Source organism: Amblyomma maculatum, chromosome 1, assembly GCF_055883805.1.
Source record: "Amblyomma maculatum isolate TAMU_Amacu chromosome 1, ASM5588380v1, whole genome shotgun sequence".
Classification (NCBI taxonomy): domain Eukaryota; kingdom Metazoa; phylum Arthropoda; class Arachnida; order Ixodida; family Ixodidae; genus Amblyomma; species Amblyomma maculatum.
In genome coordinates, this window is record NC_139344.1 from 81225215 (window position 1) to 81251461 (window position 26247).

At 42.3% G+C, this 26247-nt stretch overlaps 1 protein-coding gene across 6 annotated transcripts in view; it reads right to left on the bottom strand.

Annotated features, from left to right (window-relative positions):
* Positions 1-26247, bottom strand: part of Tet (Ten-Eleven Translocation (TET) family protein) — a 213772-nt gene that overhangs the window by 41999 nt on the left and 145526 nt on the right. For all 6 annotated transcript variants that reach the window (XM_084588460.1, XM_084588461.1, XM_084588457.1 and 3 more), the window contains 2 exons: positions 16850-18527; positions 837-918 (listed from right to left, as the gene is read on the bottom strand). In XM_084588460.1, the coding sequence (XP_084444586.1) occupies positions 837-918; positions 16850-18527 (1760 nt within the window). The remainder of the gene's footprint in view (positions 1-836; positions 919-16849; positions 18528-26247) is intronic.

Genomic DNA, 26247 nt, shown 5'->3' on the forward strand with positions numbered 1-26247 from the left:
GAATTTTCAAAAACTGTGTTTTTGAGATATCGATATATTTGTTGCCGTTGCATTACCATTCTAGGCCGACTTCAGAAAACAGGTAAATCCTTCCAACTGGTTAACTAAATTCAAATAATTTATCTTTTAACTATTACACTCGTGTGCCTGAACATACTGGAGGTTTGTAGCTGGCTGTTAGTAACAGCCACATCATTTGTATAAATTCTCAAAAAGTGACTTCCCTCAACACTGGGGCATAACAAATTTCATCCACTGTACGTCCTTTTTGAAAACAGCGTCTATGAAGAGACTTCAATCACTACATGTCACTCCATGGCTCCGTTGCCGCGTGACCCACCCTGTCCTGTCTGGTCAGCAGTGCTCCCTGCTGCTTGCTGCTCATCCCACAAAGGAGAAAGGCCAGGTTACATAAAACATAATTCACCCGTTTGGCAGTGTCTGCAAATACAAAAATTCTGGTTTACCTTCACCGAAACACCCTGTATATTACACCAGTTTTACTTATAACTTTCTTGAGCAGAATAAACAGCCCATGAATGCCAGTATGACCCTAGCCTTGAAGACAAATTTTTCTTCAACCTCTGGAGGAGACAGTAGTGAATAGTGCTACTATATAAGCACTGCTCTCTTTTGTCAAAATCATGCCAGTTTTCATAACCTTTCTGTCAAAAATTATTCATATAGCTGAACTACACTGCTCAGCAAGGGTATGAATCTACCATCTAAATCTACATGAGAAAATGCAATGCTTACATTAAAAAATCCATGTACTAACTGACAAAAATGACGTGATAGCAAACAGTTAAAGTGGTTATATAGTACCTTGGACTCACCTTCGTTCTAGCATCTCTCTAATTGCGGCCACAGTTGGCCCCGAGCCAAGGTGAGTGTAGTAGGGTGACTTGTCCAAAGGTGCTGGGCACAGACAATTTAGAGTATCATAAAAATTTAGAATTTTATTTGCGCCTACCTAAGCAGACACAAGAGAGCTAAAATTTGAAAATATCTGCATTTTGCACGACCTGCTTATTACTTTCACAAGGATTACTGAAAAGTGACTGCTCTCATTGCAGTGAACATCAGTATCTACTGGTCATCATACCACACATTAGCTGCTATTAACACCGCTGCTGAAATATGATATGGTACAGTGTGAAATATATTTATGTTTTGAAAATAAATTTCTCGTTTACTCACACCTCCTTTAGTTTTTCTTCTTATAACCTACCGCAGGACTAACAAGAACAAACCACTACTATCACATGTACCGGCTCTGTGAAAAATTAGCCACATCTAACAAAGATACCAAGATTCAATATGTTTAAAGGAATGCCACAAAATCAAGATACCGGAATGTAATATGTGTAAAGGACTTGTAGCACACTGGGATAAAACACAGGGCAACTGGCTCTTGGAAGCCCGTCTACAAAGTTGGGGCGCTCCTGCAAAATGTGGACCTCCTGCAAATGCTACAGTTGGTTTAGTTGGCTTAAGAGGCTTAACATTCCAAAGTGACTTAAGCTATGAGGGACGCCATAGCAGAAGGTGCCAGAAAATTTCAACCATCAGAGTTTGTTTAGCATCCACTGACATCGCATTGCACATGGGGGCCTTGCATTTTGCCTCCATCAAAACGCTGCTGCCACTGCCGGAATTGGAGAAGTCCTTCACCTGCACATTATATTTATATCTCGTTTAGGTGTAAACCAGTGCTGTAAGAGTAATAATGGAAAAAGAAAAGCCCACAATATCCGAGGTTTCATAGTGTGACAGCTCCATGCATTATGATTGTCAGCATTTCACACACTCACTCAAAGGGCATCATTTCAGTGTATGACCCATTCTCTTTTAGACGAAATATAGGTGCTTGCAGCATCTACTAAGAATCGCCACCTGCCAGCATAATGCTGAAAGCACTTCATAAAATTTAGCTCAGAGGACCAATTTCAACACTTAGTCCTCTGTGGCCAATAGAGAACCATATAAAAATTGACACTATGGCTAATAACTACACGGCAACTACACTTCCACCACCAGCGAGTGGTAAATGAACATTTTAATGTCTAGGTGATTGTGTCAATACCTAGCAAAACTGCAACAAATTTTCAAAATTATACATCTAGAAAATACACCATCATAGAAAGTTATTGCCCAGTACATGTTCAATGCTTTTGCTTCCATCCCCTATGCACTTTTTTACAGCACGGCACCACCTCCAGTACAAGACCAAAAACCTCCAATATAGGGGAAATGTGAGCTAGTTGGTAAATGACCGAGATGCAGGACAGCACAGTGAAATGGTGAAGCAGACAATGTGTCATGGTTATTACATTTGAACTTAACTGTACCACTCTGCATCTCAGCCAAACAAAGTTTCACAAGGATAGTCCACCAGTTCCAGGACACAGAAGTGCCACCTGCCATCTCAGAACTCCGCTGTTAAACTGCACATTCTGGTTCCATTTTTCAGGAGGGGGTGGTTAGCCAAGAATACCCCAAGAATGGTGTTTCTGATCCTTCAGTTTGATACAAAAAGCAATGCTTTGGCAGCCTGCAGCAGTACACTGCTAGTAAAATTCAAAAGAAAGAAATGTTTATCTCATGACCCTCTTTATTGCATGGCACACTATTCTGGCCTTGCCAGAATAGTGTCACGCGCTCAGAGACATGCCAGCTTCTCAAATCATCATGCAAGTTTCTTCCAGCATCAAGCCCAAGGAAAGCAGAGCACACGTTTGCAGGCAAGCGCACACAGGTGCGTGAAATGGACATGTCCTCCACAGCCGCAATCAGAGTTATGGACCACCATTCTGGGATACATCGACGAAGTTAGAACAACATTTGCGTGTCCTTGGCAGCTTTGTTTCCTGGAGTACATTAAACGTTGCTCTCCAGTGATGTATGCAATATTCCATTTTCCCTCCATGCTGCCATAAATATAACGCACCAAAGGGAAAATTTCCAATCAGCCTGTAAATGCTTCTCCAAAGAGGCAACACAACAACGTTGCACAGGAGAGGCAGAGGGAAAGTAGAAACGAAGAGTTCCAGACACAATACTTTTGATAAAGATAGATGAAAAACAAAGCAGGTTTACCACCAGAGAAAGTACCCATCATAATTCCACTGGCTATTACAAAAGTAATGCATTTATTCCACTAATAAACCTCCATGCAACGTCCATATCTTCTTAGTTTTTGCACTTGAAGGTTTGGCAAAAAAATTAAGAGAGAATGTGTAACCCAATCTAGATACTTCTGTTACATATTAAGTGCAACAGCCTTGCAGTCTTAATGCAATATGTTCATGGCCACCGTATAAAAGAGAAAAAGCAGAAGGCTTGTGGATAAAATGCAGCCTCAGAAAAATTTTAATTTCATACAGCGAAGGAGAGTTGAAATGTGTTGGCTTGCAAATGACTATTTGGGTCATATCTGCCAGGCTCTTTTCTTATTTCATACTACACCACTGGAACATTGCTTTATTATTCAAACACTATTGAGAGTGCACATAATCTAAACGAAATAGATCTGAGACTTGCACCACCCTGCCCCAGCTCAAGAAAGTGCCTCAAATACCTAAGCCCCCGATTTTCCCCAAGCTTTCAAGAGCCATGGAAGTGATTCGAGACCCGAGCCACAACAGCTACAATACACTACTCTTATGGGAATGGTACAGCAAAGTTTGCAAGAACACCCCTAAATGATCAGTAAACACCAAATCGGTAGGGGTAAGCTACTCCGGGCACCGCGCATCTTGTATAAAATTGTCCGTACACTGCCGCACTGATCGAGAAATGAACACAAACGACAGAACATTGATTCCGCATAAGGATTGGGTGCTTCCCAACAATTCGTGAACTAAAGATGCTTTTGCCTTACAGTCCAAAGTTCATTTGACAATGTGATGAAATCAATAAATTGGCCTAATAAGATGCTCAAGGGCAAGATTTAATTGATCCCAAATTCTTTCTCATCCCATTTGCACTGCTTTATTCATGTCAGAGTGGACCAACTACACCAGCAAAAAAAGGTTTTGCTTCTTTCCTCTATCTCCATCCAGTAGACATGGGTTTAACTCATTCATTCATTCAATCAAGCTGAATCAATACATTTGTGAGGGTAGAACTAAGTGTTCGGTTTAATTTATGGGTGGCCTGAGACAATACTGTAACTTTTCAGGTCTCCATTCATTAACAAGTCTCACTGTACCAAGATTCCTGCGCCAACACTGAAGAATTATGAATTATACATGACCCCAATAGATCCCTCCAAAATGGGTATAAAAATAAATTTGGAAGACCCGAACGGCAGTGAAACTCAACCATCTTTCGAAGAAATCTTCCTATTATGCAGTTTTTGAGAGCTTCTCTGTATGACATTGATCTTTTCTCATATATTAACGAATTAGATTAGACCGTTAGCTGTTCCTTCTTTTCCATATCATAATGAAATTATATTGATTCAATACGATATTAGAACAACAAGGGCAATATCAAGTGCTGGAGCTTTAGAATGTCGAGCTTTACTTTTTTTTTCTGAAGTCAAAAACACACATCTTGACACAGTGATAAAAAATTTCAAGTGTTTGCTCCAGAAGTATAACCACGATTCTGGCATAATTCAAAAACAAAAGGCATGCTTTGCTTATTGTTTACAACAAAGTGCTCCACTCCTGTTGCAGGATTAAAGCACTTTTTCAGAGTTCCACATACTTGAGCATTCTACTAAAAGTTCAGTAACGTAAGCAAGTGGGACTAGCATGCAGCATTCAGAAATGCACACACAATACTGTCCGGCTTGGTGTGTATTTTGGGGGTAACATTACCTGTGTTTGTTATCCACACTTTTATTTCCATCTGTTTGTCAAGTTAGAAGTTAATCCTTTAGTTGCTAATTTGTTGTTGTTTAATGAAACGCTTGATGTTCAAGATGCCCGTTGCTGATATGGTATTGTCAGGGAGTACTGCAGAAGATCTTTAGAGCAAATTTTTGTGTCAGTGAATAAACTCATCTTTATGCAGCCTAATGCTGAAAGGCCATGTAAAGTGAGCGTTATAGTGAATGCAAAAAGAACTAAGAATCAGTATGACTACATCCACCAGATCATAATTAGCTGTGACATAGCACAGCGTCCACATGCATTCCTGCATGCAGCTCTATTACGGCACACTGCCGTACCTCTCAACTAGTTTTAATGAGCCATGGCTATAAATTCAAAACAATGCAGCACCGCCTAACTCAACGTACTTCAACTTAACCATGTGAAAGAAGGGCTTTACAACCTGCACTTTTTTTTTTTTTTTCACATTAAAAACAGATTGCAAAGAGTGCAAGCCACAATAATACTAGTTTCACCAACGAATGTTTCAGCCTCTTTATAAAGACTTTCAATGCCATATTAAAGTTGTAAGTTATCATCACATTGGTATCAAACTGCTTAATTTTGCTAATATGACAGGTTTTTTAAATCCCAATAAATTTTCTAAATAAATTTTGATTAACTGTCAAACCCTTAGGGATGAAATCCTTCAGCAAGAAACCAGCAATGCTTATCTTACCGCTGATGTAGTTACATTGCATGCAAAGCCGTTCTATAACAGGAAACATTTGAGAGTATACTTCAACAGCTGCAATTGGCATCAATAGATATAAAATATAACTTTTGTTTTTTGCCGAAGAGACATTTTGTTATTAAGTTTGTACTTCAAGAGTTGATAACCTATTATTCTGCCATACTTAAAAAAAAAAAAAGTGCAGCTCAAAAATCCCCATAACCTACTGAAATTTCCACCTAGCTTATGATGGTAAATATTTCAACTGGTGCCAGCATTTTTCTAATGACAGGCTAAATAAAAGCAGCTATGCAATTTCATGAAATATAATGACAACTAGCTTAACAACAATAGCAATGGTATCAAAAATAAAGCTGATGTGATCGTGCTGTTTACATGCTTATGAGCACGGCAGTGTCTGCAGTTAAAAAACAGCTTCAAAAAGGACAATGAAACCCCTGTGTGTGCTTTGAATGTTTGAATTGATGTTCTCACAATTCTGACATCTGTGTTAGCGATGGAGATGCAATTTTAAACTTGGAATTTGCAAAGCCCGGCAGTTATTAACATTATCAAGACAGAAAGAGCTTTCAGAGTGCAAATGAATGCTCCAATTTCATCGGACACATTGGTTACACTGTGCTTTTGGAAAGGTTTCATTTCAAAGAGAACAGTGGGGATAAAAAACCTTCATTTTTGCTCTGCCATTACGTTAGCAGAAGTAGCAGTACAAAAGCTCTCTGCTGGTTTGCAAAACATGTTGCAGCCAAAACAGCTAAAGGAACTCAAGATAGCTAAAAAAGTATTCTGATCCGCACATGGAATGAAGGTCACAAACATTTAGCTATGAGAAAACCTAAGTGTGTAGTTTAAAGGAAGGAAAACAGCCCATAAGACCATGAGTAAGATGATGGTTCATTTTACTCACATGAAAACGCAGGAATTTTCTTGCTGAATCCTCACTATGTGTACCAATTTTGCCATTTAGTGTTGGTAAAACTGTCCCCCTTTCAGTACCAACACTTCCCCATTTCTTCTTTGAATGCCTGCTATTGTATGCAGCACACTTCCTTGTTAAGGCTGCTGTGGGTGGCACAATAATAATGCAATGCTATACTTTCCATATGGTATAAGTCTCTACTGGTCTGTTCGGGCTTCTGCTACACATAAAAATAAATTATCACATATGAGCCACCTCCAAACACAAATGTATTCCTGCCATAGCTTTTTATGCTAACTGTATACTACAGTCTGTACACAGTTATCTATGCCACCTTCAAAATATAAAAGCATCCTGTAATCCCCCAAGTTTCTGGCTTCTGTCATTACCTATTCTTCGTTATGGATTTCTTAAGGACTGAAAGCATGCGGAATAGATAAATATACAAAAAGAACAACTGCATTGATGTACACAGTTCTCCACCAGACCTCGTGGGGACACAACACATTCTTGAATGTCAAAAAAGCATGAGTGAAGGTCATCTCTTTGAACAAGACAGATATGGAATTTTGTGCACTGACTGTCCTTAGGAGTGGTTGTTGTCCTGAAGCTTCTTTATGCATACTATGCAACCTCAGAAGTAGATCAGGGATTATGCAGCAGTGTCGAGCTTCCACTGCTACCACGTGATCCTCCCTTGCCGCCCTTGTTACTTTTATTTCAATGTTACTGCATAGGAAACGTTTAAGGTGAAAAACTTTCTAGGCTCATGGAACGCAATCACGTGCTCTAGAGTTGTGAACAACATGTGTGCGGGATCTGTGCGCTGGTGTGTTACTTGTCAATCATCCTGATGACGTCGTCAGAAAAATTTAAATCCTGTCTTCACTGGGAATCGAATCTCCATCCCTCTGATCCCCAGCCGAGAGCTTTAACCAACTGTGCCACGCTCGGGATCATGAAACGCACATCATGATTCTCCTTGTCTACTGTGGGGATGACAGTAGCGATTACAATGATGCTGCAATTAGTGATAATGAGAATGATGACAATATCAATGATAATTGTTAAATTGTGATTTATATGTGTTTCAGTGCTTGTTTCTGTTTCGGTTCTGTGGATTGTCTTGTACTTGTGTTTGGATTTGTGTGCGTGACATCATCACGTCTGTATATATACCGCGTCCCACCAATAAACGAGGCTCAGCTCTAGTCTCTCAGCCATGAAACAGCGCGAGTGACCTCGGCTCTCCTTACTAACGGCCGCCCCGACCAGCACGACATGATGAGTATGGGAAAACAAATTTTTTTTGAAGTCTTCCCCTTGTGCATAGTTTCGAGTTCCAATCGCCCCTAATGTCGGAGCCAAGATCAGAGCACACTAGGCGGACAACGCTCCTCTCGCCTCTGTTCGAATGCGCATTAGTTCTCTTGCATGTAGAGAGAGAGAATGTGTGTTTTTTTATTTGTGTTCACTGCTTTAAAAAAAAATATTACATGTTCTGTGTCAAGTGAATCTTTATGTTAGAGCACTTTTCCAAATCAATGTATCTGTCAATATTTTTTTCCCAAGGAAGGGAGTATGTTATATTGTGATTTATATGTGTTTCAGTGCTTGTTTCTGTTTCAGTTAGTCATTGTTTCGATTCTGTGAATTGTCTTGTACTTGTGCTTGGATTTGTGTGCGTGACATCATCATGTCTGTATATACATTGTGTCCTACCGATAAACGTCTCGTCTCCCGGCCATGGAACAGCGTGAGTGACCCCGGCTCTCCTTACTACTGGCGACACTACAATAATGACAGTGCATTTAGTTAATAATAATAAAGAGAGCAAACGTGATGCACCGTGTGAAGCAGCAACGCTCCCGCTTTCGCATTTCTGCAGTGTATATTCCCCAGTGCACTCATTTTTTTTTTTTTTTTTTTCAGGACATATTTTGTGATACTTAGTCTTAACATTAAGTTGAATACAGACACTTTTTTAAACTTCCACCAAGCACCCTGAATGTTGGTTTGGTTTATGGGGTCTGATGTCCCAAAGCGACTCGAGCTATGAGAGACGCCAGAGTGAAGGGAACTGGAAAGTTCGACCACCTGGGGTTCCTGAACGTGCACTAACATCACACTGCGGCCAGGATTCGATCCCACATCCTTGGTAGCGGTTGAAACTATCCTGTTAGAGCGGACATCTAAAGTGCATAGCAGGTAGGTTCAACGTTAGATGGGCAACTATGGAAGCTCGACACGTACACGCATCTTAAAAATATGCCATTTTAAACGTTCAGCAGACGTTGATGGTAACCTGAAGTTGATTGATGATAGTTTAAAGGCTTTCACCTTAATACACATGCAGGTGCAAGACTAGAGAGGAATGCACATGGCATGTACAGTGTTCACTGTGCATTTCACGTGTTCTTTGTGCGTTTTCATGCAAGTGTACTTCAGAATGAACCACACAGTACAGACCAAAGGATTAAATGAATGTTATTTAGATTCATGCTCTAAAAAGAACTGCTAATGTTGCGCTCCCTGCTATGCATAATCTGTGTCCAATGTTTACACCTCATTGGTGCAGTGCCAAACAGCAACAATGCACTACCAGGTGAAGCCTGCTAGCACAGTGCTGCTACTTTTCATCAACAGCTCTGAAAGATCTGCAAGCACTTACTAATACCAACACACTTAGCTTACGCACATAATTTGTTGGCAGTGCAGCTTGACATATACAAGGGGTCATTTTTCAGTCTTACATAAGTCTTAAGCCCCACCTGCGCTGAAACACCAGCAAAAACAAAGCTGGGAGGCAACAAAGCAGGAACAAGGAAGGATAAGATGGTCACGTGATTGTAGTCCTGTTTTCCCACATATTCCTGCCGATCAGGTTTTTGTGCAAGCAGAAGGGACAAGTCCCAATGAGCATTACATGCTCAAAAGCTAGAAATAATAATGGTCTCAAGTTCCGAACAAAGACCTCCTTTTGCACCACACTACACTGCAGTACAACACTCCACATGCACAGTTCAGCAATAGCAACATACTAAATGCAGGATATTAAAGAAAGGTAAAAATAAAGCTAGCTACAAAATGACCTGCCCAGTAAAGCAATATTCAGATGCCAAACTTGCCCCAAGCAGCCCAACAGGTCTTGCTGGCTAAGGAAGGCGTTTAGGCATATTGATTTAACATAACGGAGACGAGCGATTTTTACAGTCTAAAATTAGGCCTAAAACAAACCACAACTTTAAGGGAATTTTAAAACTAATAAAAAAATCAAGGAATTTCACTGCACACACTTCTAAAATTCTTGTACTTTGGCGTTCAGAAATCCCAAAGAACAGCTAAAGAAATACATTAAAATCACAGAGGAAAAAAAAAGCTGCAGTAATTGCCTCAACTGCTGCAGACAAAAAAAGAAACGTACATCGCACAGCACATGGATGCCTCTTCGATGGAGGCGAAACGAAGAGGCGTCCGTGTGCTGTGCGATGTCAGTGCACATTAAAGATCCCCAGCTGGTCGAAATTACTCCGTAGCCCTCCACTACGGCTCCTCTTTCTCTCTTTTTACTCCCGCCTTCCTCCCTTCCCTTACAGCGCGGTTCAGGTGTCCACAGACACAAGTGTGACAGACACTGCGCCTTTCCCTTCCTGTGAACCAATTATTATTATTATTACCCAGAATGAAACTTTGAGGGGGGCCTAATATGAAAATTTTTGGTCAGTGCACGGAAGGTCATTGACATAATGGATGATGGAAAGGGGTAAGAGACAGTCAAGAGCCACTTCATTGGTGGTATGCTATGAGTGTCAACTTTTTCAACGGGTCCACTTCGATCGCGCTGATGATACCCATGTTGGCACGAGACTGAGCTTCTGCAGATTCAAGGCGCAGAACTCTATTCACTCAAGCCTGCGAAACCTGGAGATCGTCCCAACAAAGGCATTGTCAACACAACCGAAGTGGACATGCGCAAAAGGCGACACCTGCAGCATGCTGCTCCACGTCTCTTCCATTCAGTCATGGTGCCTTTCATGCAGCGCTGCAGTCAGTCTTCGCTACAGTTTAAAAAATGCATACTGAAGTGAGGCCTCCTCACAGCCTTACTTATTTTGGGCACAATGCTAACAAAGCATGAAATTTGTTACCTTTGTCTAGGTATATGCTCGATCATTTCTACCTTCGTTTCGCGTTTGATAGGGCTTAGGCTTCATTTCATGGTGGCTTCCAAACACAGATGTGTTTCACATTTTAGGCACAGTTCACTGACCACTGATGCCATCAACATTCTTCCTACATCTAGTAGGTTTTCAACTCTTCCACTGATACAGTCCAATGCTATGACTGTGATGTATGAAATATAGTGAGAAAAGGTGCTACAGATGTCGAAGGCCAACACTGCTGCAGAAGCATTCTGTGCTGTGTCAGCACAGAATGCCAACACTCTGTCAACACACTCCTCAGAACCACATATGAAGTATATAACATGTGGCCCACACAAATCCAAAAAAATGTGCACCTTTCCAGCCCTTCCAGAAGAATACTGCACATCCTGGTGATGATGCAAACATTTGCAACCTTTTAACCTTTTTCAAAATGAAATTCTACACAACTGAGACAAGTGAATAAAAACAGAGATGAATGATGAAAGGTGGAAAGAAGATTCTCCAGTCATTTAAAAGTACATTTGTAAAACTGTGAAGTTGTGGATTACTTTTGTCCCCTTGATAAAAAGTAAAAAAAAAAAAAAAAAAAAAAAAAAACAAATGCAAAGAAACTTAGTGTCAAGGCCATGCAAAAAAGCTTAAGCAGGAGGAATGGGAGGGGCACCCAACAGCAGACTGCTCACAAAGGACTACCAGCTAAATAATAAAAAAGGCAAGCAGAAGGACAGGCAGAGAGGTTCAGGCATGCCAGGGTAGAAGAAATGCATTGCGAAGACAGCAAAAGAGAAAAAGAGGTTGGGTTAAGGTTGCCGCTGCAAAAATTCCCATCACCACACAGAACCAAAACCTTGTTTTCACAACTCAGGTTGCTCTATGAGCAGTCATTTTGAAATGTGTTTGGACTTATGCTAAAAGTGCACTGCAGACCAATGAGTGTCCTCTCCACGTCAAAAGTGTGAGGCAAACACGTATTCTTGATTAATGATTAGATGCAAATTGCATCTTAAATGCCAATAAAACAATGTGTAACTCTGAAGACAAATGCTGCCATATTCAAAGAGGAACCACTCAATATTAAGGAAGCATGCATATTTAGTGTGAGGCTTCCTTTATTTCTAGGAGAGAATGAATAAGAGATGAGTGCAAAGGTCTGCGTGAACCAGGAGCCCACAAGGCAGCACAAAAAACAATATGTTCAAGTTACACATTGCTTTTACTTAGCCAGGACATGTTCTATTATCATAGATGGTTCTGAAGATGCTTGTAAAAGATATGTGCTATATAAGAAAACTACTGCCGATTCTCTGTATGCACCGAAAACAAAAAGAGAAAAGCAAAGCCTTCCACAGGTCAATGACTGACCTCATAGGTTACCCACAACTGTGGGCCACCCAAGGGAAAGAAGCAAAATCAGACATTGTTGCATTTGATTTTGAAATGAAAGGGATTTATTTCTCACACATTTCAAAACCTGAGTTTCTATATATTTAGAAAAATCTATGGCACAGTGTAAAAAAAGTTGTGTATAGTAGCGAAGAGTATTGATAAATGTTGTACATCTCATCTGTTCACTCTATGATCAAGCAAACACTTTTTAAACAACTATTCATGTTGAGAGGTTGCACACACAAAAAAAATTATAGCTACCAAGATTGTACAATTAAGTAGGGGCACAAAAGCAATCCACATACTTCATAGCATTTCCAAATGTGCGATAAAGAAGTCAGCAGAAAAACAAGAATACGCTCATCAAGGTTTCCAGCAGCATTTTTTTTTGTTCCAGGTGCATGCAATAATCTCGAGCTGATCCTTCCCTGAGTGCAGAAAAACACTATAAACACGAATTAAAACAATCACATTGCAAGAACAAAAGCATAACTAAAAAGAAAAGCACAATGTAGAAAACACAGACACCACTCATGAGGACAAAACAGCAGGGGTGGAAAGTAAGGCTGAGGTAGAAATGAAACCAAAAAATGCACATAAACAATGCATGAAAGACTACAATGACAGACTTCAAAAATGAATGACACAAATGTACAACAAAAAGCACAGAAGCTTAAAAGCTTAAAAGCCAGGTGAGCAGACACATCTCTGGTCTCACCACACGTTTACCAAGGCCTTCTCCACATTTGAGCGTCAGATGATATGTTCTTTGGTTTCACTGCCTCACTAATTGGGTGGTGCTGAAGACAGCATGTCCTAAAAAATGTAAAGGCAGTTTCTGTGCACTGTCTCAAGCACCCCAAGAAGAAATTTCCTCACGCTCGCTGGCCTGGGTTTCCAGCCCTCCCCATTAGAGAAACAAGGTGCCTGAAGCAATGCACAATAAGTTAATGCCCGAAAAATCCTGCACACAAAACAAGGCGCAAAAGACAGCCGTTTATCTTAACTCACAAAGGTTCAATTTACCCCCTCCTCAGGCCTTCCATGCTTTCTGTGTGTGTGCATAGATAACCATAAACACGATGGGACAAGATGAACTCCTAGAACGGCAGCTTCCTGACAAGTGCCACCTGCTACAATACATCAGCTAAAACTCCACAAAAATAAAGCAGTAGCCGCTCAGCATTTGGCACAAGTTTGCATCATAATCCACCAGCGGCAACCAGCAGCTAGTCCCACATTGCAATGGATTGCTAGTGGCGTGACAATCTGTTTACAAGGGAGGGAATGTTACCTGGGCACACCCGTGGTGTACCCCTGTGTGCATAAGTCTCTGTATAGTTCACTGCACTTGTATTCACTTCACTGTACAGCCACACCATAAATAAATTTGCCACATTAGCGATTTCTAGCCTGGCCAACGGGAACAGTTACTCCAAGAAATGAGTAAGTAGAGCAGTACTCTATGGCCAGTGCTTGCAATGTGCATGTTAAGTGACAAACTGAGGACAGTAAGGACACATGCAGTGACATCTTCTCACATTATCCTTTGCTAAAGGCTCAGTATCTTGAGAGTGAAATGAAAACCTCAAAACAGCGCTCCAGAACAGTAAGGCAATCCACCTATTCACAGCACTTCATCCTTCCTGTTCTAGGCAACAGCACATAAAAATTTTTTTTTAAGACACCCATTCAAACAGCCAGCAGCTTTTGACTTATTTCTATACTCTATCTCAGTAGTTCCTTGCAGCACTATCAAAGCTGCAAATGGCCACACAGGCATTGGGAAAATGTGCTTTAAAATGAGCATTACTTTTATGCTTTACTTTTTGCTTAATCCAAGAAGTCCAACACTACAGCTATAAATTGCACATCAAAGATAATTAGCGGTTGTTGGTCATGCTGAAAGTTGATTTTGTCAGGTTTCTTGTTAAATCAATCTCATTTATAGCTTTCCCCTTGTTTATGTCTCTGCTTATAGTACAGAAAAAATAACCACTTAGTGAAATTTGCACTCAAGTGACATAACTTCTGGCTACACAGCAGCAAGATGCCATCACATTGTATTGTCAGCCTGCCTCTAGTTCTAAACATTCCAAACGAAATGCAACAATATGCATTATTTCTTTGTGAAAGACATTGAAAAAAAGTAATAGCACAAAAATATAAAGGAAAATATAGTTATTTGCACCTCATCTTCCCTGCTACTGATATAGCTGCAAAACTGACATCTTGAAAACATTTTGGGATGCAGAAAACATGCTTAATGCACTCTCACGATTGGCTAAAGAGGCTTTCAATAGTGCTGTAAGTACGCTATGGGATTGAGTATGGGTGCTAATTGTGACCTTTATCAAATCATTTGATGTCAAAATAATATGGGCTCTTCAGGAAACAATAAAGCTAATGGCTGGCTGCATATTCTCACTAAAAGCTTCTGTCGACAGACATCACCAAAACAATGTAAGAGAGGACTGCTCGTTGTCTTGTAGCTTGGCCCCAAACACCATTTTGGTCTGATTTATTTTTTTCCAGAACTTGCATGCTGAAACACTTGCAAGGTGAACATCGCCACATTTTGTTACGGCATCAGAACCAGGGTAAACATTCGCGGTTGCTTAACTACCACTGCCCATTTACACTGCGACAGCATGAAATATTTAAAACCAATGAGAAATTAGATTGCTAGTTCAAATCTACAGCCATTTCATTATATTTTCTGCATACCTGCAGGATGCAGCATGGATGCAAGTTACGAAGTTCGAAGCACTGCACAAGAGACTGCGGGATATTCGGCTGCAACAATGGCACAGTGGTCTGATGTATTTTGAATAAACTTGGTGACATCACATGACCATACAACTCTCTCTCTGCCAGGCAGAGAATTTCATGACTAACCACAACAAGCTTATTTTTCTGCGATGAGGCTTCTAATGCAGTCGCATTAGTAAGATTTGAATTTGATAATACAGAGCTTTGATTTTATTTTACTAAGCCTGGTTGACGAATAACAATGATGAACCAAGAAAACAAAGCATAATCAAAGCACTGGTTTAAAAACTACAGCGTTAAACTCAACTAAACCATAAGCTGCCGAATATTTATGTTCTTAATTCGTGGCACCGGTCACTTTGCAAGTCATCCAATGATACTGATGCGACTTCAAAAGTGCATTGCTTTAAGGCAATGCATTTCATTTCCATTTTGTTGCCTTGCATGCGATGAAAAAAAAAAAAAAAAAATTCGACAGGTGCATAAACCGATGCATAGGAGCTATTCTTAGCCTCTTGATAACACAGTTCAACAAAACATTCTACAAATCGTCTAATGACTGACCGACAGAAAGTTGCAAGAAATATGAGCACAAAGACTATAATTCAACACTAATAATGCATGCAACACCCAAACAGTTGCTTGATGAGAGCTGGCATTCTGTGTTGATTGTCACATGCTAACCAAAAGGAACTGCCCCTTAGTGCTTTCACAGAATGTTTATCTGTGTTGAATGTTTATCTCTGAAATGCAAAGACCATGTGCTCAGGCACGTCAAAAGATGAAGTCCAGAACACAGTGCTACATTATCTACACTTTTATCGCACTGGTGCACCACAGATAGTGCGTGTAGCCTGAATGCTACTGGACATCAGAAAGCATTATGCAATGCTGGAAACCTGACGATAGAGACAACACTGCACCCACGGCAACAATTTCTGCTATTAGGCTATCTCTCATTCCTTTGTCAGCAAAAAAAAAAAAAAATTTCAGGTGTGCAGTACTGCTGCAAATTCCCAACCCTCAATAACTTTCCGAATACAGCTTTCAAGTCTGACAAAAAAACATACATAACCTGTATCATAAAAATGACAAAAGCCAGCCATCCTTATCCAGATATTTTCTGATTATATCAGCACATGTGTTCCATGTATTTCATCTTTTCTGAACCACAGTGCTAAGTAATATGATCATTTTACATGCTTTTTTACCTCCCTATCCTTATCCCATGAATGGAATAAAAGCCTCCCAATACCAAAATACCTCCCAAAACACCAGCTGAAAATTTTTCTTGCATTACTTTTTTTTCTTCAATCGGTAATTAGTGACCACAGTACACTGCTAGTTAAAAATCTAAGTGGCTGGATCCAAATGTCACAACAGGGACTGTGTAGTTTCAACTACAGTAAGGCTGAACTGGCATAAAGGTAAGAACAGCTCCTTGGCACTGGAAATAGACACAGATTTTAGAAAGAAGCATGTAGCGCCACTGTGATGCTACCGGCAGCACCCTAGCAAGGTTGTCTTTGCTGTCGCACCCGATAACAACATCTCAGCATTCAGCCTAAGCAGTAAGACCCACAAACAACTTAGACACAAAAGTTCCTGCATGTTCTTGCATAGACATTGCCAGTGGCACCAAAGCAGAAAGCAGCATACGCTCTAGCCACTGGGGCTATTTGGCTTGCAAAAGTCAGCATTTCAAGTCAGTTGCAGCAGCAAGGAAATGAGGCTCCGTACAGCAGTCCAAAATTACAAAATGGTGATGCTACCAAACCAGCACACAGCCAGTGAAATGCACCTAACCACTGCCCAGATGGCAAATATTACATGGCTCGGTGTGAGCCATCCTGGGGGTATACTGCTAACTCCTCAATGCTAGTTGCGCTGCTTTAAGACCTGAGCCAATAACAAGAGGAGGGAAGCCAACATGTGATGCGGACCCCTGGCAAGCCAAACAGCCCCCACACACTTGGGAGCCCTCAATTTGTTGCTGGGAGGGTTGAGGGGGGGCTTCGGGGGTACTCACGAGCATCTTCTGGCGAGAGGCAGTCACAGGCGGGGGGCTCTGCCTTGGCATTGCTGCGCAGCCGCTCAAGTCGCTCCCACCAGGGGTCAGCGCCAGGCAGACTGAGGGGGGCGAAAGGCGCCGCCCCTGGGGGCCCCATGGGGGGCAGAGGGAAAGGGGGGCCCGCATAGCCCAACGGCCCCTCGGCAAATCCCCCAAAAGGAGGCGGTGGTCCCCCAAGGGGCCCCAAGCCCAACTCCAGTCCTCGGAATTCGCCCACAGCAGCAATACGACCAGCATCTATGTCGGGCGCCCCTCCCGCCCGAGCCGCCCCGTCTTGGGCACCGTCACCACCAAACTTGGACCCCCCCGCCGCAGTCAGCTGCTGGTGGTGGTGGTGGGGCGGCTGCTCCGGTAGGTAGGAAGGAGCGCACGAAGTGGCGAAGCTGTTATATGTACTGATAATACTTGTATATGTACTCATAGATGTGGTCGTATTCGATAAAAAAGGCTGCTGCACTGCATCCGTAGGCTCACTCTCACTGCGCGGTTGCTGGTGGCTGGGGTCACTCTCATTTCCGCGCACAGGGCTGGGCGGCACTAAGTGGGGCACATATGGCGGCGCGCCCTGAAAGGCTGCCCGTGGTGACTGCCGCTCTGCAAAGGGTGGGGCTGGTCCATTGCAGGGCTGCTGCTTCGAGTGGCTGGCTACTGTGCTGGCTGTTGTGGTGGTGCCAAGGGAGGCTGCTGAAGTGAAGTGATACTGGGCACCACCACGAATGTCTGCCTCTGATGCAGATGGTGCACTCGTACACGGAGTCTTCTTGTTCTCACATGCATCTGCTTTGGCTTCCGTTGACTCTTGCGGCGCCCCATAGAAGCTGCCGTATGGCAACATACCATTGGTGGGCGCAGTAGGCCCACTTGAGGCCCGGGGAGTGTTACCAGGCTCAGCACTGCTGTCTGCAAACTCACTCTCGCGACTCTGATCATCAGGCTGGGAGAACTCAGCTTCGGAGTTGTTGCTCCCCTGGGATGACGACCCGTTCTTGACAAATTCGGGCAGCTCTGGCCGGCCACGTGCCTGCCCCACTGAGGGGTTCGCCTCGTGCCAGGCCTCAGCTGGGAGCTCACTCGAGGAAGGTGGCCGAGCATTGCCATTGGAATGGCTGCCACTGTTGCTGCTGCCGCTGTTGCTCCTTGCCAAGGGAGGGAAGTTCCGTGGGGGGCCCACCTCAGCCGAAGGCCGGCTGAACTGCTGATGGCCCATGGGCTCGTCAGGCTGTGCCGGCTGCGGATGCAAAAAGTTGCCAGCTGGGCCTAGAGTGCTCTCCAAGCCCTGAAAAGGGCCTTGCTCCTTCTGGCTCTGCCTAGTCTGAATCAGAGTCTTGAGGCGATTGTTCATCATCTGGTGGCGTGTTGGGAAATCTGCCTCCTCAGTGTTCATAGGCAGACGCCCATCATGCTGCTGCTGTTGTTGCTGTTGCTGTTGTTGTTGTTGCTGCTGCTGTTGCTGTTGCTGTTGCTGCTGCTGCTGCTGCTGCACATGGCCATTAAAAGCACCCACCGTTTGTGAGTGCTGGGCTGGGAAGGTCCCAAATGAAGGGCCAGACTCGTACATTTGATTCGGGCCACCCGCTGTCCCACTCTTGGCTGTGGGTGGCAGCTGGTACTCGCTGTGGCTAGAAAAGCCACCGATCTGCAAAAGAAAGTGCAAAATTGATCAGACACTAATTATACAGAACATGACAACACATAACTTAGGATATTATATTATGCTAAAGAAGTGTCACTTTACTAGACACAAACATGTCTTGTCCACTGTTTTACTTTGTGTCAATGCAATATCATAACTCATTAACAACTAGCAGCAACCAATGTATTGAATGCATCGCCTCATGCAAAAGCAATTCACTTTTCTATTAACAATAAAACTGAGGAGATATCGATGCCATTTGAATGAAACTAGAGCTTAGTGCAGGCCTTTCTGTCTTGCCAACTCTTGTTTCACTTGCATCGCATAATTCTGGAAAAAGAGGCATCAACACGGCAGCAACTTGCATGCTATACCATCACTCTGCCTTCTGCTGTTCTAACTCTATGTGCCGTGTGCAGGACATAAGCCTTACTGCTGTCGATTCCCAATAAAAAAAAGCAGTTGGTACATGAGACTAGAACTGAAACAAAACAAAACTGGTGTTAGCTACAGTCATGTAAAACTTTGGAATGAAGTGGCAGCTGGCCCTCAAACAAGGCAGTAAGCCAATGACTTCAACAATTGTCACTGCATCACGGTTAATCTAGTTATGCTGAGGCTAATCACCGTGTGCCTCCCATTCAGCCACTACATCGTGGCAACCAGTTCACAGCATTCGCTGAAGGACCACCTTTAAATGGCATTCGGAAGTTGTACTTGACATAGGTCATAATTTCTGCTGTGCACTTATCTAGCCAGTGCTTATTTTCAGGCAGGAATAACTAAGCCTTGCTAAAGGGAAACTCTGTGTGCCTTCTTTCAAGAGTATTTCAGGAAAACTGGATGCTTTTTGGGTAATGATTTGATACAAGTCAAAGCCCAATCCTGGAGCACTAACAATTTGCACTTAATGTGCCAGCAACGGGCACCATATATAGTGTTAAAAATGCAACCAAACAAATATAAAGATTCCAGCAAGCTGTATCCGTGGCCATAAAAGTGATGCCACTATGTGAGAAAACAGCAGCAGTATACAAGACAATCGCTCAGGTTTCCCCACCGCAAGGTGGATGGCACAGCATGAACAATCTATGGTCCTCAGCTGTCCTAAGATGTCAGACTCAATCTTGTATAGTAGTGTTTCCAAGAAAACCACTCTCTCTCAGCTAGCCCACTATTTGTGTAACAATTTGGTGAAGGAAGAGAAAGAGAGAGAAATAAAATAGAAAGGCAAGGAGGTTAACTAGACGATGTCCAGTAGGCTACCCTACACGTGGGGAAGGGAAAAGGGAGAAAAAGAAAAGAAAGAGCGCCTACGAAAGGAGTCTATCACATGAAGGTGAAGGAAAACAAAAACATTCAAAACCAACATCAGCTGTATCAGAGCATCATATGCAGCGTGAAAAGCATAAAAGCAGAAATTATAAGCTCAAAAGACTCTCGATTATTATTGGAAAGAACCAAAATCTGTGTAAAAAAAAAGAACAAATAAAAGGTAAAGAGCATAAAGAGATTATTTGTCAGCATAAAACACACAATGACTCATTGAAAAACTTGAAGTCTGCCACCCAACAGACCTTCCAGCACCCCAAACAGCATGCAGATGTTAGCAAGAATGTATAGGGCCTTGTGTAACTCAAAGCGGTCAAGATTAGCTCGAAAAATGTGCAGCGCTAACGATGAGCACATCACAGAAGTGCTACTTATTTACTGATCATGTATAAATCCAGTACCCATACCCACCAGACCTTCAAAACAAAATGCCCATTCAATGAAAAGCGACATCGCTGAAAATAGTCACTCCCATGTATAGATTCTCTCTAATCAGCTTACTTGAAAAAAATAGTATGTATGGCTGGTTTACAAAGCTCAAGTCCCAAAGTGGCTCAGGCTATGGAGGACACAGTAGTGGAGGGCTGTGGAAATTTTTACCACATGGGGTTCTTTAACATGCACTGACATCGCATTGTACAAGAATGCCTTCATTTTTGCCACCATCAAAAAGTTTTGATCATGTGCCCTTGGCCTTAGTAGTAGAGCGCCCTAACCACTGAGCCACAATAAGAGCAGGTCTAAACGTAATTGGGCAATTGAAGATAAGATCATGCATTGAAATGGCAGTCATAGCCTTGGATTCATATAATGCTTTGTTACTGCCTGATGACTGGGAAGAAAGTAATAATTTTTGCCCAGAAACAATATTCTTTTTTTTACATGCAAAAACTACTGGATATGAGGCAACAAAAAAAAAAAGCTCATTCCGAGCAAAGGAAAGACACAGTAACAATCGCAATTCCCGGCGGCACCTCTGTACCAGGGGAAGAAACAAAGAAAGGACTGAATAAAGAGGTAGACTCCCACACTTACATGCGCTGCTATTTTTGCCATCTTTGGTTTTGAAAAAATATATTTCAAGGTAATGCCATTTATTTAAAACAGCAGATCCAAAATCGCTGCAGAGTTTGCCCAATTGCTTTCCAAATGTTTTCCAAACGTTCTTTCTTTTCTCCACTTTATGAAAACTGTCATAACTTAGCCCATGTATATTTTTTTTTGTAACCTTGATAACCTGAAGAAAAAAGTGATCACCCAAAGCACTGAAATCTGCACTGAAAGCTAAACATTTCAACAGATTTGCCTATCTGGTTGGGTTGATAACTAAGTGAAACTTGAAATTTTTCCAACCAACACTTTTTTTATTTTACAAAACCCGACGCGCCGCGTTTTGTAAAATAAAAAAAGTGTTGGTTGAGAAATTTCAAGTTTAACTTAAATCTGCACTGCACACAAGCTTATTTCCTAAAAAAATGAATTCGCTGACCTATCTCACACACAAAAAAAATATTCACAAGTGATCAATAAGTCAATCCAACAGCAATGCACTTTAATGGCTTGTAGCCACTACATACAGTGAGGTGGTGCATGCTTTCTGCTCACAATGGCACCCATGCATGTGCTGGCCGACTGTTAAAGCATTGACAATGGTTGATGGAAGCTGCCCTAGGTCTCGAGGAGATTCAAAGGCGACTAGCCCTGCACATGAGAGACATTTCCGGGACAGAATCTGGCCAGAGGGTGTATCAATGGGCAAGATAGTGGTGCTCTTTTAGGAACACCTGGATCAAGAAACTTTGCTTAAACTGCCAACGTGAATAACTAAATGAGCTCTACAGTAATTAAAAATATGCAGGCATGTCCAAGCAAGCTATATGAAGTTGTTCATGACCAAAGTAGACAAAAACTGCAATGGTTTGGTTTGGTTTATGGGGTATTCCCAAAGCAGCTCAGGCTACAAGATACATTGTAGTGGAAGGCTCTGGAAATTTCGACTGCCTGGGGTTCTTTGACATGCACTGACAGGCGCCTTGCTTTTTGCCTCCATCGAAAAGTGGCCGCCGAGGTTGGGATTCAATCTCGCGTTCTTGGTTGGGCACAACAGTCAAGTGCCCTAACCACTGCACCACAGCAGCAGAGCAAAACAGCAATGTATATTAAAAAAAAATGGTCAAACTACAAATACTGTATTAACTACACCCCCAATGTAATGCAACATATCTTTTTTTTTATATCTGGAGAGTAAATATATAGCCCTTAATATTTTGGCAGAATCCTTTCAACATTGATTTCAGGACAGTAATCTTTTGAAGTAAAAGCTTCACTACGCCATGTATCTGCCAAGGTCAACTAGGCAGGCCGCTTGACCTTCAACGAGCCAGAGGTCACAGTGTGGTTATATAGATCATTTCATGACCCTCGGGGGAAATTGGTTTGAGTGGGCTGCTAAGGGGGGCAGTTGTCAACTCTGCAGCGTTACAAGAGCAGACCAACGCCCCAATATGGCAGCGCACTTCACCCCTTTGTAAAATTGTGCATAGCTTAACCATGGTACCATCTATGGAGTGCCACCACTTGACCTCTGACGGCAGATGCAGCACCACGTGTTCCCTCTTGCAGTTGAGGACAGCCTCTACTCCATGGTCTCGGCAATTTAATAGCTGTAAAATCATGTCTGCCCATGCCTAAAGCTCACCAAAGCAAAAACTAAGCAAAATGTCACTTTCGCTTCGCCTAACTAGATTTAGCGAGGTTAAACCACAGCTACGTTTTATTTTTATTTTCGGAGAAAAAGGGGGTATAATTATTCAAGAATGAAATACTTTATAGTGGCATTCCTGTGAGGTTAGGGTCTGTCTTAGTGTATTAACCAGCATGAACAGTTTCATCATCTTCATCAGCCGGACTATACCCACTGCAGAACAAAGGCCTCTTACATATTCCTACAATTAACCCGGCCCTGTGCTAGTTACATCCACTTGACCCCTGCAAACTTATTCTCATCTGCCCAGCTAACTTTCTTCCGCCACCTGCTACGCTTTCCTTCAACCATCGGCTATCCTCTCTTCGCATTACATGTCCTGCCCATGCCCATTTCTTCTTGATTTCCACTCTGACTCACGCTACACACTTCGCATCTCTTAACATTACCCCTACCATTTTTCATTCCATAGCCCTCTGCGTTGTCCTCAACTTAAGTAGAACATTTTTCATTAGTCTCCACGTTTCAGCCCCATAGGTGAGCACAGGTAAGATGCAACTATTGTATACTTTCCTCTTAGTTTATTTACCAGTAATTAACATGCAAATGGCAGTATTTGGAACTGTGCTTTTAAAAGAAGTTTCTAACCTCATCAGAAAGGTACCATACAAGTGAAATCAAATAGGTAATTCATAAAAACACAGGTGCACGTTTGCTTCTGAGAACTAGGCTGACACATAATTATTGCAATGGGTTCAGTCAAATGGCTCAGCAGTTAGGGTGGTTGATTGCTGAACTCGAGAACACAGAATCAAATTCCAGCTGCAGCTGCCTGCTTTTCACTCGGGGGACATAGAAGCAAGGTGCCCATGCACTGTGCTATGTCAATGGCCGTCAATGGCAAGAACTTTAGGCAATAGAAAGTTCCGGAGGCCTCCGCAAGGGTGTCCTATTAGCCCGAGTCACTTTCGGACGCTAAGCCTTATGAAGCCAACCAAACCAAACCAAGAAGGCTGGGAATTAAGGTAGTGCTTATGCCGATGGCAGCAACAGAGCTGCCGCTAAGTTGCTGCAGTAGCCAGGACTTTTTTTTTTCATGACGCCTGTTGCGTTGGCCGAAGTGGCCTTTAAGAAGGAGAAGAAGCTTGCGCGTCAGCTGTCCATGTTGAGAAGCTCGTTTACTGATGAAGCGCCAAATATTTATGCAGCTCGGCTTACGTCACTGATGACAACACAATCCACAGCACAGAAACCAAAGCAGGACAAATGAAACTGAAACTAGAACAGAATGGATAGAAAGACACGATATAACAGTGCCCATGCATGCTTTCATGTCACTGTCCTACATGCAATTGATAAACTGACTTGACCAACTAACTGCTTCAAGTTGGTGATGATAGTGAGCAAAAAGTGCTTATCTAGCAGGTAGCAAGGAGGTGGTACTTCCCACTCTGCAGAGGCATGTAGGCACTACCTAAAATTGCATAGCTATGCCACCTATCCAACAATACCACCACGGCATCATACCGCTGGCTTCCCTACTGGGTAATTTTCAACTCTGACTTAGTGTACCTCATGCTCAACGGCCAGCTAGCTACACTTTGCATGCCAAGACTACAGAACCATTTCTTTCCTTTAAAGGGACCAGGAAATGGGTTCAAAGGTTGCTGTAAATGTGTTCAATGCGTAGAACAAAAGCATTCACCCAAAGTAAAACTCCTTAGACTAGAGCCAGTGGTTTATTATTAATTGTTAAAACCACATTTCTTTAAATTCGTGGCCTTACTGGTCAGTGAATAGTGGCAGTCTTTAACGATGTAACTATTGCCTATCAAGGATGAGTACAGTAATGTCATGCTGAGTAGTAGGCCGCTGCAGGCTGCCATTTGCTGCAGCCACAATAGCCACACTTTCGGTAGCTACAAAAGTTGTCTGCTAGCATTGCTATGGTTGCTGCATGAGCCCCTTGGGCATGTGCAAGCAAGGCCAATGCTGCCGTGCACTGGAGCACATAGTACCATGCCCAGAAAATGGCACATGCATACTTAAAATAAAAACATTTTATCGTCGAAACACTAGCAAACAATTTAATCCAGTTTTTAGCTCTAATGCAAGCTGCATTCATTTAGAAGATCGCTTGCATATTTCATATTCACAGTGTTCACTACAAAACTTCAACAGCGAATTTTCGAAAACCATTTTCAATAAAATATGGGTATCAAATACACAGCATGCTTTGAATCGCCATAGAAAGTTTCCACAATCTCCGCATGAAAGATACGTCAGTAAATGATATATTAGTGGACAAGCTTATGTACTAGTAGGCAGCTTTGATCGTACCATTCTGGCACAGCACATGACATCACAAAATATTTATGCTGCTGTCAACTGGTGGATGTAACTAACATAAAACTAACCTCACACAAGAATGGTATTCTCTGCAGTCTAAAATGGCTTAAGACTTCAGTTTACCAATTTTGACTCAGTAACAGCAGAATGAAGCCAGAAATTGGCATTTCGGTGGGGGGGGGGGGGGGGGGGGGGAGGAACGAAAACATCAGTGTCTCATCCAGTTTGTGGAAATGCACCCCGAATGCACATTACAGGCTGCCATCTAAAACAAACAGAAAAAGGGATGAGAGATAGAGTTGCGGCCTGGGCATTATGCATATGGATTTTATTAGTTGCTAATTAATTATCCTCATTAGTAGCACTAAGTACTAGTGCTACTTAGCATTGTTGGGTAGTGCTAACTGGTGGTCTTAATTTTAACCAAGTGTTGCTATCATGTAATGTAATGTGTCTACAGCATGAAGCAGTTGCAAAAAGCTTCTAAACTATCGCACTGAATGAATGCTCCTCAGATACGTGAAGATGCGTAGCCTGCCCGGCCTGCACCCTTCAAAGTGCAGCGCATTGGTTCCGCGTGACCGCCCTTTATTTTCCGTGATTTTTTTTTTTTACATTAGGAGTCCTTTCTAATGCTGTTTGGCTGAAGCTGAGCCACTGTGGTTGCTATCATAACCCTGCAGGCCCTGCCAGACCACCAGCCCACTCAGCTACAAACTTCCCTGACTAGTTGACATATTGATGACGTCTCGAGACCATGTGACCTCTTTTGACCGAACAGGGAATTTCCTGATACAAAGAACCCCAGGTGGTCGAAATTTCTGGAGTCCTCCACTACGGCGTCTCTCATAGCCTGAGTCGCTTTGGGACGTTAAACCCCACAAACCACCACCACCACCACCTGATACACACAGGGTTTTCCTTGAAATGCAGACTCTAATGTTATAAGCATTAAAATACAGCTGAACGATTTGTTTCTATGTGCCAAAGCAGCAGCATGTAGGTTGCGAGTTAGGGTAGGACTTTCCGGTTTAATAAGAAAAAAAAAAAAACATTAAACGTGTGTCGAATTCAATTTTAGTTTTAACTGAAAAAGGCCAGCATTACTGACATGCCCACAGCTAGCAAGCAATTGAGCAGGAGCTACACTCAAAGGACAAAATGACGTGCAGCAGCCAGGGATGTGGTAGAATTGTTTACCAGTGGATAATGCTGAGCAGTTGAGCACTTTTTGAGTCATCATTCCATTGCTTTAAATGCCTCAGTAGGCTGGCAGGCTCTACCTTCTTTTGGTAAAGTAGGTATCTCCACATGAAATCCATGCATAACTGTGAAAAA